At 42.8% G+C, this 14540-nt stretch overlaps 1 protein-coding gene across 11 annotated transcripts in view; it reads left to right on the forward strand.

Moving 5' to 3' along the window:
• The window catches only part of Mitf (melanocyte inducing transcription factor), a 212115-nt gene that overhangs the window by 165826 nt on the left and 31749 nt on the right, over positions 1-14540 (forward strand). For 8 of the 11 annotated variants that reach the window (XM_039107085.2, XM_039107083.2, NM_001191089.4 and 5 more), the window contains 3 exon segments: positions 11205-11432; positions 12456-12539; positions 14393-14488. In XM_039107085.2, the coding sequence (XP_038963013.1) occupies positions 11205-11432; positions 12456-12539; positions 14393-14488 (408 nt within the window). 11 annotated transcript variants of the gene reach the window in all.

The raw sequence follows: 14540 nt of genomic DNA on the forward strand, positions 1-14540 counted from the left end.
GCTTCAGATGGTGCTCCTGGGCTGCTGCTGTTTATGAAGTTTTGCCACTATGTAAATGTAAGAAGCTGGTTTTAGGACTTGCGAGAGACAGTGCAGTTCCTCAGAGGCCAAGGCCCCTCCGTCCCATGACACAGCCCCTGAAGCTGCTGTTATTATGAGGCTCCTCTTTGCCAATTTTTAGTTCATGTGGACTTGACCTTCAAACCAGTCGCATTCAGCTCTCGTGTCTGACGGGGGCTTGCTGACTGACCTTTTACTTAGGCCCAAGGCAATGTTTTCCTCTGTGACAAACTTGCCCACTGCCAGTTTTTTAAGAGCTCCGGCCCTTATGTGGCAGAGCTCGGCTGCCTGGTTATAATCGGTCCTAATACCCGATAAACTGTGAACAATGGCCTCGTTTGAAAGGAAATATTAAGACAAAAAGACGTCTGCCATGCAAGGCCATGCTAAACTGGAGCCTACAGAGAAGTTAGGGCACGTGGGATGCTGCCCTAGCTACTCCCATAAGGAGGGGGAGGCTCATTGGCCCTCACAATGGACTATTATAAGGGCACCATTGAACCACGTAATCACAGCCCTTTTCAAAACCAGAAAAATGTGTCAAGTATTAGACAAACGTAAACTGTGCTTGAATGTGAGACTAGAAATTTCATAAATAGCAGAGTCCATTTAATCTGATCAAATATTTCAAGAAAAAAAGGAAACAAGGCAGTTTTTATTGCTGAACAACGGTTTCCTGGCTTGGTTTATCATTTGTAAAAGTTTCAAAAGAAAAGAATTTTGCCTGAATATGCTTTTATTATTTGATCTACAGGCTTTTTTGGTGGGTGGGATTTATAATTTTCTAATAACAAAATTAGTGCTTTACTTATTACAGAAAATAACATACAAATAAAACATTACTTATTTATAATTGTAGCACTGAGATGGACATTTTAAAGCTTTCTCAGGGATTTGTCAATAGATTTTATTTTGCCCATGCACATGTAGAAACATGTTGTAATTGATGTTGTGTTCTCAATTACAGTAAGAACTCCCCTCCCCTCCTTTCACAAGTCTATACAATATGGACCTGGATGGCTACATTGTGCCCACCTCTGTACCCTGTTCTTCAGGGGGACAGCTGTATTCCTTCCCTGGGAGGCCTCTGGCAGTTCCTGGAGACATCACTGTTTATGCCAACTACATTGGGATTAGGGTATGATTCTCTTGGCGTGTAACAGGGAGAGGCCAGAGATTCTGCTAAATACCTAACAATATACCGACAAGCCTTCACAGTGAAGAGTCTGACCCCATTACAGTAGTATCCAAGTTCATGCCTCACCTAGGTACTGCCTCATTATTACTCTAACCCATGTCTCTTTTTAGATATCTATGAGCAACTCCTTGATTATCAGAAACTAATCATTAGCAAGTATTTTCCAAAGGACAATATGATAAGTATGACGGCTTCTGTGGGCCACTAGACACATAACTCTGTTGTCACAAATAGTGATGGATGTTACATTAATGAGTAGATAGTACCTAATAGGGTGGCTACACACTATAGTTTATGTATAGGTATGTACTCATGTGTGCGTGTGTGCATGCGTGTGTGTGTGTGTGTGTGTGTAAGAGAGACAGAGAGAGAGAGAGAGACAGAGAGAGAGAGAGAGACAGAGAGAGAGAGAGAGATTGATTCATAGTTTTTGCTTGAATGGGAACCTTAAACTTAGAATCACTGTTCCTTGAACAGAGTTGTGATTAGGTAGACAAATATGTGTTTTAGTCACATTGATCAACTTAAGAGGAAAGAGTTTGATTTGGGTGCACGTTTCATGGAGAGGAACACATGGCAGCCCAGAGAGCTCTGTGCAGAACAGGCTTGTTACATATGGCCTACCCCAGTAAGGAGTAAGGCTGGCCTCTAACCATCAAGGCCCACTTCCTTCAGTTTCCCAGCCCTTGGAAGTTCCACAACCCCTCACGATGGCATCATCATCTGGGGACTGAGTTTTCAAATCCATGAGGCGGTGGGGACATTTCACATGTAATACTGTGTTTCACGTGTGTCAGTTTATCTTCCTTTCCATTTGAAAGTTCTACCCATTTGGCTTATCCAATGAGATTGGTGATTTAATGTGCATTGAATATGTAATGTACAAGGTCAAAGCCAGAAGCAAGTAGAGCCAAGAGATACATTTACTCATCTGGATGACAAATGGAGGTGGTCGTCCCACTAGAGGGTAAGACTTGGTTAAATTCTGAGTATATCATATCCTCAAGACTGTCAATAACTGCTGGTGATATATATTGATACATGGGAAAGAAAGGAGTCAAAGGTCATCAAGTTGTTTGGAATATGAAAACCTCTGGCCTATGCAAAACAGTAATATCCATAAAACCTTAATGGCACGCACCTGTCTATAACTCCAGCGGCTCAGGAAACTTGAAATAGAGGAGCTGGCTTGGAGGGCAGTTGTGAGCTGTCTGCTGTGTGGACAGCTGTATAGACAGGTAGAAATGAGTCTGGAGTTCAGAGAGGTCTATAATAGGCGCTCTATATCCACAAGATTGGCTTGCATCACGAGAGCTGTGAGTGAAGATAGTTGAAATCAAGCTTGAGCCTTCATAGGTAAGATGTGAAGAAAGAGGAACTAACGAAGCAGGCTCAGAAGTCAGGATGGAAGAGAAGGCAAGTAGGTCGTGGTCAAGTGGGTACCACATGAAGAATGTGGACAGTCTTGCTGCGGCTGCACCATGTGAGTGAGGCAGGTTTGCACATGAGGATTCTGTCCTTGCCTGGGTGGCTCCTCCTGCTAACAGGCCAGTCCTTACCAACTTCAGACCCGCATTTAAACACCAGTCTCTCTGCGTCCCTTTCTTAAACAACCTCTAAAGGTTTCTCCTGTTTCTTAGCTGGGGCCAAAGCAAATTATTTAAGTGAATAGAGAATAGAGAACTTTCTGATGGAAGCAGTTCAGGTGAAAACCTTGAAGTGTTAAGGTCAGGATATATTGTTTTCCCTGCGTGAACTGCATGTGCATCTTTTGGAAGCTTGCAAAAGGACTGGCAGGGGGACAAATGAGTATCTCTCAATGGCAACAGCCTAAACCAAGGTGTTAAAACTGTCAACATCAGATCTCTTTAGGAGTCGTTGGGTATTTGTTCACAAGTTGTCTTTATGTTAACAGCAGCAAAAGACTCAACCTAGTGTTGCCGAGACATTTCCCCTGAATGTCTTCTCTTTAGGGGAGACAAGAACCTTGGCTTTATTCCCCGAAAATGAATTTTGGATTGAGTTGCTATGAAGCAAAGTTGAGGTTTTCAAAGAGGTAGTATTTGCTGTTGATTTAACTGCACCTGGGTGGGGTTCTCATGTATCTTAATAGTTATTTATATGGTTTTATAGATATTGAAATTACATTGTTCAAAGGGTATAATTTTCAACCAGATTCAATGACTATGCAAACTTTTTAAATGAAGTTTCAAACAGGAGCCATGTTACGTGTTCTTCTTAAAGTATCTCTCCTTCCATGAGGAAACTGTTAACGTTTGAGCTTTTGAGCTTTAGGGATGAGAGTGGCGCTGATAAAGACAAACTCAGAAGTCACGTACTGCTTTTTCCTCAGGCGCGGCTCTTGGCTGTTCTCTCTTGCTGGAGAGATCTCTCAGCCTGTCTCTGCAGGGAGTCTTCACAGCAACTCTGAGTCCTACTGAAGCTCTTTCTCCCTCGCTTTGTTTTCTTAGTTTTTAAGAATTTCATATAATGTATTTTGATCATATCCCCAATTCCTCCCAGAGACACCCCCCTTTCCCTACTCCCCAACTTTGTGTCCATCTTTATTTTCTTATTAAATTCATTAGGTCCAATTTGTGGTGCCCGTACTCATGGATATGTAGTCTTCTACTGCCTAACTTCTTAATCCAGCTTGTGAGAAACACAAACCGGTAGCAGAGTGAAAGCCTTCTGTCTCTTCTATGCCCCCTTTATCCTTACAGCCTTTCTAATCTGTCAATCAATTACAAACAGAAGTATGCACAGACACTTTGAAGACTATTTTATTGCATTATCCAAGTGGCTTCATTTTGAGATGTGGTTTGAATTGACTCACTCTAAGATTGATTCTAAGATTGTTGTGTACTGTTGGGCACACAACAGACATTTGCGAATGAATGCATACAAGTTCTGTTCTTTATGGTTCAAAATCTCTTAGTATTTAATAATATGTTCATATTTAACAGCTGAAACAACAGATACAGTAAAATTTTAATATACTAATACTGCAAAAAATTGAACCCTTATTTTCAGTTTATATTTATGAGTGTTTTGCCTCTGTGTGTGTGTGTGTGTGTGTGTGTGTGTGTGTGTGTGTGTGTGTGTGCATGCAGTGCTTAGAAAGGCCAGAAGAGGGCATTGAATCCCCGAGGACTGGAGGTACAAAAAATTGTGGATGCCAGGAATTGAACCCAGGTCCTCTGGAGAGCAGCTAGTACTCTTAACCGCTGAACTATCTCTCTAGTCAGTCCCCAAAATACATTTTTATGAGATCTCTAAATATCATTTATCCTAAAACTAAAGCGTGCATCCCTCTTACTTCATAAATGGGCATTTTTTTTATTATTTATTACCCCAGAAAAACAAGCTTACTAGGAATTTTTCATAGGGCTGGTCTAGTATAACATTAGGATTTTAGGAGAAAAAAAGTCTTCATTCTTTGTTTATCTACTTACACCACAGTGCTCTGAGTCCAGAAGCCCAGAGAGACCATGTGCAACTCTCTAGACCAATGAGTCTGCATGCAGATCCATATTTTTGTTTAAACACATGAAGAAGGCTTGTGGTCACATTGCTGGATTGAAAGCAGTCGATCTTTCCTTCTTTATTCATTTATAGTTCATGATTCAAATAGAAATCATTGAAACATGTCTATCTGGATAGTTAGTGAGACCTGCTCCCAACTTATAACCGTGGCAAGTGTCTGAGTTTCTGATCCTTTATGGGATAATTAAGTATCCCCTGTATTCTTACATGTGCACAGTTAAGACAATATTTGGAGCACATTAACAAACTGAATACACACATACACACAGCCTGAGTAACATAAGAATGCCAGCTAACTAGCTTCCTTGGTCTTAGCATTTTTCAGCGATTGCTATTGCATATTGATTTCTTCATAAATTGTCATTTAAAAGGCAGTAGGGGAAGAATGTAACATGACATCAGTGAACAGCAGCTGATTTGACTTCACACAATTTATTGAACCATTTATACAAATGTGTATATTGCACACACATATACATATATTTGTGTGTATATCCTTTTGCTTTACAATGATCATTCTTTTCCTTCCTTAAAATCTTGCTAAAAGATTTGAAATAGATTGTCTATTCAATAGGTAATCTTTATTCTGTACCTTCTATGAACGGACAAAGTATAAATATTTCAGATATTGGCACCATGCGGACTCCTCATATCCACTCTTCCCTTATCTCTTGCTTAATACTCTGCAGAGGTGGCAGGAAACAAACTCTGGGCAATATGCAAACTAGCTGCAGGAGCGTGATCTGGTACAACTTTATTTGAATTTCATATTAGTATCAGCCGTCATGAAACACTATCATTCTTTTGTTTTCTCATTATTTAAAAATACAAAATCCATCTTCAATAAGAAGATTTTGGGGGTAAAAGCCTATGATGGAGAAAGGCCCTGGGCTTGGTAAACCTGGTCCTTTGTATCTTTCTTTATTCAAGTGCTCTGTTTTCATTGGCTTCTACTCTTCTCCTTTGTATCAGAATTCGTCTCCGAATTCCCTTGTGTTTTTCTTTTTTGTCAAGGACACTTTGGATGGATCATGTAGAAAACATGATTATCTATACCAGACCCGGAGCTCTGGGCTTGTGTTTTCTCTTGTAACATCAGGAGTATGCCTCAAAAAGACACTCAGATACTGATCTGGGGCGCCTCTCTCTGAGGCTTTCCCCAAGTCACTTGAGAAAGCTAACTTTCGCCTTTTGTGATTGCACATTGGCCGCTCTCGGAAACTCCCATTAGAAAGCAGTGTGTGCAGAATGGCCTTAGAGGATGGGATGAAGAAGAATTCTCTCCCAAAACACAAGTAAACAAACCTTAATAATTTTTGTTGCCTTTTTGAATAAAAAATAAAATCAATTATAAACTGAGAGGCTGGTGGGAACTTTTCATGGATTTGTTCAAATTCACAGTAGAGAATGGTGGAGGGAGAGAAAGAGCCTTGTCGGTTCAAATGAGCTGTGTTTGAGGCAGTGATCTGGGAGTCAGCTAGCATTGTGGTATCTGTGACCACCTCTTACACTGACTGCTGATGGGTCGCAGAGGGAAATAGCCTGTCAGTGTCAGAGAGCTATTCTGTGGTAGTCAGGAAGGCATTCACTCCAACTCTGCAATCAGTTCATGATCTTAATGAAGAAGGCAGGAGTGTAGGGATGCCTTCAGAGAGGTACCTGAGAGGCATGTGAAATCCCGTGGACTTTCTTGTGGACAGCTACTGTGAAATGTAAATACTGTGTTGTGGTAAATATACAGAATATTGTAGCCAGGTGATTCGGACGGCAAGTGTCAGACACACTCAATTTTTGCACAACATTTTATTTATTCGGGCTTTTACTTTTATGAGGAGGGTTTTAGAGCCTCCTCATAAGGATAGTGTAAGAGAGTGAGAACAGAGTAGTGTCTCTCTCCAGCATCTTCAGGTTGAGAAAAGCAGGTCACTCAGGGGTTAGACCTGTTCACAGTGGCATGCAACCGAGCCATGATGGTGCTAACATGGTCTACGTCAGTGGTTCAGAGTGCGATCAGAAGACTCAAGACCCTCAGAGTATTTCCAAGCTGAAAACTAACTCTATACTAATACTATACACATACACTCACACTCACACACACTCACACTCACACACTTGTACACACTCACACACACACACACTCACACACACACACACACACACACACACACACACACACAGAAGCATGTGATATCTTAGAAAGTCATTATTGCTATGCTAGCGTGTAATCTTCTGTTTTCCAAAGCTTCCCCATTCTCATGCTCAGCTGGTAAAGATTGATAGAATTCACCCGAACAGGAATCTGGAAGAACTTAACAGGCTCCTAAGACAAAACTTTGTGGACTGCTCTTTCTGATATTTGATAAGCCTCTTCTGACACTGAAAACAGGCTCTACCACTCTCTTAGCATGCACATTGGTACATGAGGACTAAAGGCCTGGAGAAGTAATGGCTTATGCATGTGTACTGTCTGATCCTGAACATGGGTGTGGAGTCCTCAGCTCCTTTTCTGACCCTGCGATCAGGCACCCAGCCCTCAGGGAACTTCCAGGAAACAGTGATCTTCCAGCACGGTCTTCCCAGAAGAGCAACTCCTCAACCCAGCCCATCCTTCAGGAGTGTGTCAGCGAGATCGTGCCCACAGACACCGAGACAGAAAACACACCCTGGTGGTTTGCTCCCTGATTGCACTCCCAGTCTGCTTTGTCCTATGCTACAGGAAAAATAGAACATTGGGTTTTCTTTAATTAAGAGATTTCACTTAAAAACCGTACATTGTCAGCTCCCTTTGAAAATCTGGGTGATTAAGCTGTATAGACTGATGTGCCTGCCCATACAGCGAGTCAGCTGCAGCCTGAATCCATGCTCCTTTTAGGAGAAACGTGCAGCTTCCAGTGTCCTCAAGCCTCCCCTCTCTCCTCATCTCCTTACCCACTGTACCCCTCAGCCATGTTACCTGTGTATGGTGTCTGATTGAAAATACCTGTCAATGCTCTGTCCCCAGCCTAGCATTTCCAGGCTCCCTCTTCCTCTCCCTTAGCCCCTCCTGTCTGTGCATATGGGGCCAAAGGTCAACCTCAGGGTCTTTCTCAGTCTCTATCCACTGCTTTTATTTGAGACAGCCACTCTCACTGAAGCAGGCCCTGGCTGATGTGGATGGTGTGCCAAGCCAGTGATCCCAAGACCTGTCTACCTCCATGACCACAGTGCTGTTGGGATTACAAGTGGTGGCCTGCTCTTTTTAAATGTGTCTTCTGGAGATTGAACGCAGCTCCTCACGCTTGTGAGGCAGATACTTTACTAAACTGAGCCATCTCCCCAGCCCTGCCATCTTATTGGAAAACCCAAGAGAACCGATAGAAATGTTGCAAAGAAAAATTTCCCTCTACTTCCAAACCCAAGTGTAGTAAAGCCCTCGGTGTCAGAGCCGGAGAGAGTGAGTCCCTTACTAAAGCACAGCATTCTGATTCATTAAAGAAAGGGGCTCGCTCTGCCAGTGAATCGGTGTTTATTTTTAAGCATGCAGCCGTGTCTCTCTTTAAGGGGAGTAGTGAAATGAGCACATTCTGCTCCCTGCCCTCATTTCATGTTTATTTCCGTCCCGTCTATTGTCTTCATCATTATCGCGTCTGGACCCTTTCACAAAACTGAAAATGCCCGAGAACCCACAGTGCGCGTCAGGCCAGACAGATTTGAGGTGGTCAGCCCAAAGTACCTCAGTAGCCATAGGATTTTGACAAAATTAATGAGTTGCAAATATTTACGCTTAAAATAGCATCATCCCATTTGAACAGTAAGCAGCATCTATCCTAATTTCTAAATATAGACTTGTCTCTTCTCCACCTTAGCTTCACCCTGGGCGGCAAATTGTTTTATAAAGCTAGAAATCGTCCCTATATTCTGACTGCTTATGGCGAACGGACTGTGATATACATGGTTAGCATGTAGTATCAGTAAACAGTGGGATGGACAGATGGAAAGGGACGTACATGCGACAACTGTGGATCCCTGGATTGTGTCACAGTTTCCAGCAAGAATTTGCATGTTTCCTTATTTGAGGATGAGCTAAGAAAGTTTTTTCTTTTTCCTTTTCTATGTGAGTATGAGTCTCGCTCTGGCTCTGGCTCTGGCTCTCTCTCTGTCCCCCTGTCTGTCTCTGTCTCTCTTTCTCCCTGTGCATGCGTGAGAGAGAGAGAGAGAGAGAGAGAGAGTGTGTGTGTGTGTGTCTGTGTGTGTGTGTGTGTCTATGTGTGTGTGTGTCTATGTGTGTGTGTGTGTGTGTCTGTGTGTGTGTGTCTATGTGTGTGTGTGTGTCTATGTGTGTGTGTCTGTGTGTGTGTGTCTATGTGTGTGTGTGAGTGTGTGTGTATCTATGTGTGTGTGTGTGTCTATGTGTGTGTGTGAGTGTGTGTGTGTCTATGTGTGTGTGTGTATCTATGTGTGTGTGTGTCTGTGTGTGTGTGTCTATGTGTGTGTGTGTCTATGTGTGTGTGTGTGTGTCTGTGTGTGTGTGTGTCTGTGTGTCTGTGCGTGTGTCTATATGTGTGTGTGTGTGTGTGTGTGTCTGTGTGCACACTCCCTCATTTGCTGACTTAAGGTTAAGAGGCAGGTTCTGGTCTACTTACTTCTGAGGAAGCTGTCCCTTGGGCTGCAAGATGAAGCTGAAGAGTCTGGAGGGTGTCTTCCCCACTAAGTCTATCTCTTTGCAGTCACACATGGCACGGGTATTTGGCCATTAGGGAAGTCTCATGTGTAACAGTAGCTTTTAGGCAACGTCTCCTCTGAAGGGGGCATCCAGCTCCTAACCTATGGCTGAAAGAGAAACACCATTGTCCATTAATACTACTGGAACGAAAGATGAATGAGGACTTGGCCTTGATCTGACAGTGAGCTTGACTTTGATAGCTCATCCCTTAAAAAGGTCCTTTTATATCTATGAAAAAAAGCATGACGTCAAGCCAGCAGGGAAAGAAACTGATATCAATATTTAAGACCAAACTAGTAGGAATTAAAAAAAAAAGTCCCTTGTGAGGACAGCTTTTTTTTACATGCATAACTAATTAGCTTAGGTTATTATAAGCTGTGCTGCTGTGATAACGTCTCCGGCGGTGCCTCGGTGCCTCGGGATGCCTTGTTTATGGTGCGTTCTTTATGCCGGTCGCTCTCCGGATTGGAATTACAGAGAGTAGAGGGAGAGGAATAAGTGATCTGCAGCGTCTCCTCGGTTCAGGGCTGCCTGAAACGTTGCTATGCTGGAAATGCTAGAATACAGTCACTACCAGGTGAGCGTTCGTTCCCATCCACACCTGCAGCCTGACGCAAGGGAATGTAGATCGGTCTCTTTAATATCATTCGAAATAAGGACAGATCCTCTCCTTTAATGCTATTTATTTTCTGATGCCCTAAGATGTAATTTACTATAGTTTTAGAAATAGTGAATAGCAGTAAGATTTATTTCCCTAGTAGGTAACTGCTTTCTCCCCACCAGCTCTTGTTTAGAGTGTATGAGATAAAATTGTGTTTGTCAGTGAAAAGTAACTTTAAATCGAATGTCATTGATTTTGTTTATTTAAAAAAAAGGCATTTCTAATTCCCTGTTAGTGTTTATGGAAATGGACAGCAAATACCGTGCTGGTTTGTAAATATGTATGCCTTTAAAAACACACATACAAGTGGTACTCACTTGAATGTAACTGCTTTGAGTAGAATTGCTTTCTCCATTGAGTCCATTCATAATTAATATCCTGAATAATCATATTTTTGTATATGAAAGGAAGTATCCATAACTCTTTTTTTAAACATGGCAATATTTCTGATTATTTCTATGTCAATTTTATAGTTATTTCTTAAAGATTTTGCGTGTGCATGTGGATTTTGTGTGTGTGTGTGTGTTTATCTGTGAGTGTGATTCTGAGTGTGTGTGTGCTACTGGGTGTGGAGAATGTGCACAATTGTGTGTCTTTGTGCATATACATATGTTTTAACAGAAAGCTATTCTATTTGCAAAGAAAATGGGATAAACAGAATTGTGCATTTTCAAGTTTGTTATTTTGATTTTGTGTCGGGCAGATTTTTTTCTCATAGATACTTACAAGTATTTAATAACTAGCTGTGAGAAAAAGGGCACCAGGACAGAATAGAATGTATAGCTAATTATCAGGGAGGTCAAACAGACAGTTTGTACTCTGGATCCTAAGAGCAACAAATCCTGCGATTTAAATTCTCAGCTTTAGTACTGTCAATTTTATTTTATATTTTTAGCACAATGGCCAGTACTTTACAGGGGGTTGGTAATCTATTCTGTTGGTCGACTGGCCAGCCTCACAATGTCTGCTACAGGAAGAGGTGCTTGAAACCTCAGAATAACACTGCTATCTTCTCTTCCCTCCGTGGCCATGCTCAGGTGCAGACCCACCTGGAAAACCCCACCAAGTACCACATACAGCAAGCCCAGAGGCACCAGGTAAAGCAGTACCTTTCTACCACTTTAGCAAACAAACATGCCGGCCAAGTCCTGAGCCCGCCATGTCCAAACCAGCCTGGCGACCATGCCATGCCTCCAGTGCCGGGGAGCAGCGCACCCAACAGCCCCATGGCTATGCTCACTCTTAACTCCAACTGTGAAAAAGAGGTAATTCACATCTCCTCTCCTCCTCCGTTTCTTACACTCCGTTAACTGTCTGTGGGATACTCTTCTCGCCCTTAGCGGTGGACTGTCTCTTGTCCACCTGGTCACGTCACCGGCCTGTGTCCTAGATCTACTGGCGTGGCCCTTCACATTTCAGCCTCTGGTCACGAGGACTAGGTCACTGGGTTTATTGCACACGGCAGGAGACCAGACTTGCTGTAAGCAGAATGTGGAGGCGAGGATGCCTCCCGTTGCCCCCATCTCCTTCCTGAGATGAGTGTTCTTTCCCCTTCTATGCCTTCCGGTTGCGAAGCGGCGAACATTCAGACAGGAGAAGGGGAAGGTGGAAAGGGAAAAAGCAAAAATAGAAAAGGTGTGCGGCAGGAGGCTTAGAGGCTCTGCTTGCTGTGAATGTTGGGGATATTATTTTTATGTTTCATGGAGTTGGAGAAAGAAAAAACCATGGATCGTGTATGGGTGGACTGGAATTGGTATTTTAAAGGAATATCGGGACTTATTACCATATCTGGTCAGTCTCATAATGATCGGCTGCTCAGTGAGTCTGCTTCAGTACAGGCTAGATTAGAGATAAGACTCCAAACCTCAAGCTAATTTTTATATCAAAATTTGGAGCATAAAATTGGCGGGGGTTGGGGGGGCACTGCTGTGATTCAGTGCCTGTTATTTCCAAATTATGAGAATGCGAGCCTCATTTTAGTAGAGGCCTACTATGTATGGAAGTGTTAATGTGAGTTCACAAGTGACTGTCATACAACTTTTGGGCTATTTCAGTCACTGAGGGACTAAGTCTTTTCCCCTCTGCCCAGGCAGAGCACTTCTTATCCACCGGTATCTGCCATAAGCCTTCACCCAAGACCCCAGCATTATCGTGTTCCGTGGTTCCCATCTACAAGTGTTTGAGAGCTCCATCCATTGCCTTGCTATGTCACTAACATCCTGTGAATGTGCTGTTGAAAGGCGTTTGCAAATCCAAGTCATGGACTGTCTCTGCTTCTGTTTCTGCAGGCGTTTTATAAGTTTGAGGAGCAGAGCAGGGCAGAGAGTGAGTGCCCAGGTATGAACACGCACTCTCGAGCTTCGTGCATGCAGGTACTGAATGACCCGGCAGGCCGAGGATGTAACACTTGATCATGAGTGAGAATCTATATTTGTGAATGATCAAAGCTCCTGATGACCTGAGGGCTTCCATTCCTCCCATTGATTTGTTTGTTTGTTTGTTTGTTTGTTTTGATAGAAAGATCTATGAACAGGGCCATTTTCTTCATAGTAACTCATGAATGACTAGGTAACAATGAAGAAGATGAAATGTGCCTGCCCCTTAAGTTTCTCACAGTCACAGGAGAGGGAAATATACATAGATTGTCATGGAAGACGCACGATGATCACCACACGTGTTGGGTGGCAGTGTACCAGCCCTCTAATACTTACTTTAGAAGCCAGCTGTGTCAGTCCCTGCATTGTTTTATAAATGGAGCCTCTGCTCTCATATTATGAAGTTTCAGGAAGTTAATAATAGCACACAAGCACTTCCCCGGTGTCTGAAGATCATTAATTAAATATTACTCAGTGAATAAATGGCACCGTTTATTTGTGCATTTATGTACTTAATCAGATGTGCATGATAAAATATAATATAAAAAACAAAATAGGTTTTTTGCTTTTATATATGTGCTAAAATGTATAATATTTTGATGATACATTAAGGACAGTAATTTTGCTCTCGTAAAACTAAAGTCAAAATTTATAAAGAAAAGTGGTCTATATGTTCCCAGCCTATATCCTATCCATCAACTCAGTCAAAAAGCCAAATAAATAGAGTTGGCAGGCCTAGGAATGGAAACTAACGTGAAGTATACTAGTTCTAGTCAGAGCTGACTGCCAGTTACTCTTCAGAGAAATCACTTGTTACTCATTCTTTAGATTAGGCGTTTACTACATTCCAATCCTCTGAGCAACTTGGAAAGTTTCTCCTGAAGTCTCATCCTTCCCCAGTGAGGCAATACACATTATTGTCTCCATTCCATAGATTGGCAGACTGAGATTTCTGAAGACTGGAGGCTTTGCCCTTTATCCAGGAAGAGGGTGAAACTAGATTTGAACACAATCCTCACAGTGCTGGAGCCTCACCTCTTTAATGGGAGGCGCACATGAACTCAAGGGTGCCCTGGGCATTCTTAGAGTTCACTGTGTATCCACGCAGCACTCCTCAGACCCAGGTATAGACACATCGGCTCACGGTGTTTACAAGGAAATGTTTCCAGACGCTGCCACTGCTGCAATGCGTGTGTAATCACCGTTGTTTATGATGCTCGCTGGTGTTTTGGTACTTCAGCAATAAAATTGATCTAGTGGGAACATCAGCTCCACAGCCATAATGATAACCTCGTCCCGCTGTGTTCCCTGGGGAGTGCCCAGCTCACTGGCAGCTGTACAAAGAGGTGTTTTCCCTACAAGTGACTCCAGAGGTCAGGGGACCCCGTGGAATGCAAGGGCCGTGAGCCGGCTGTGTTTCCTTCTAGAAGGCTGTAGGAAAGGAAAAGCGAAGTGGTGGCTTTTGTGCAAGTGGGGTTTCCTGGCTCATCTTTCCAGTGAAAAGGCTCAACAGAATCACAGCCCAGCTCTGCTCCTGGTGTGGCTTTATGCTGCTTTTTATCGCTACACCTGAACAGTGGCTACCCTGCTAGTACCCTTGCCTCCAGTGTACCAGGAGGAAATCCCCCAGCTGAGTTCTTGACGCCTACTTACTACTGGCTGGAATGCTAGCTGTTAAGTGAATTTCTATCACCCACTCCTATTAGTGGGTTTCAGTAATACCTTGATTTTTACTTGGGGAGAAAATAATTACTTCTTAGATTCTGCTGCTTTAGGTAAGAAAGGGCCAAGAAAGTCCTTTTGGGGGTGGCCTTGCACCTGTTTCTCATTGTGGCTCTTTTTATCTACAGATGGATGATGTGATTGATGACATCATCAGCCTGGAATCAAGTTATAATGAAGAAATTTTGGGCTTGATGGATCCGGCCTTGCAAATGGCAAATACGGTACCGATGCCCTTTTTGTTTTGTTTTCTGAGAAAATCTTGAGGTCATTCTC

Source organism: Rattus norvegicus, chromosome 4 (assembly GCF_036323735.1).
Source record: "Rattus norvegicus strain BN/NHsdMcwi chromosome 4, GRCr8, whole genome shotgun sequence".
Lineage (NCBI taxonomy): Eukaryota > Metazoa > Chordata > Mammalia > Rodentia > Muridae > Rattus > Rattus norvegicus.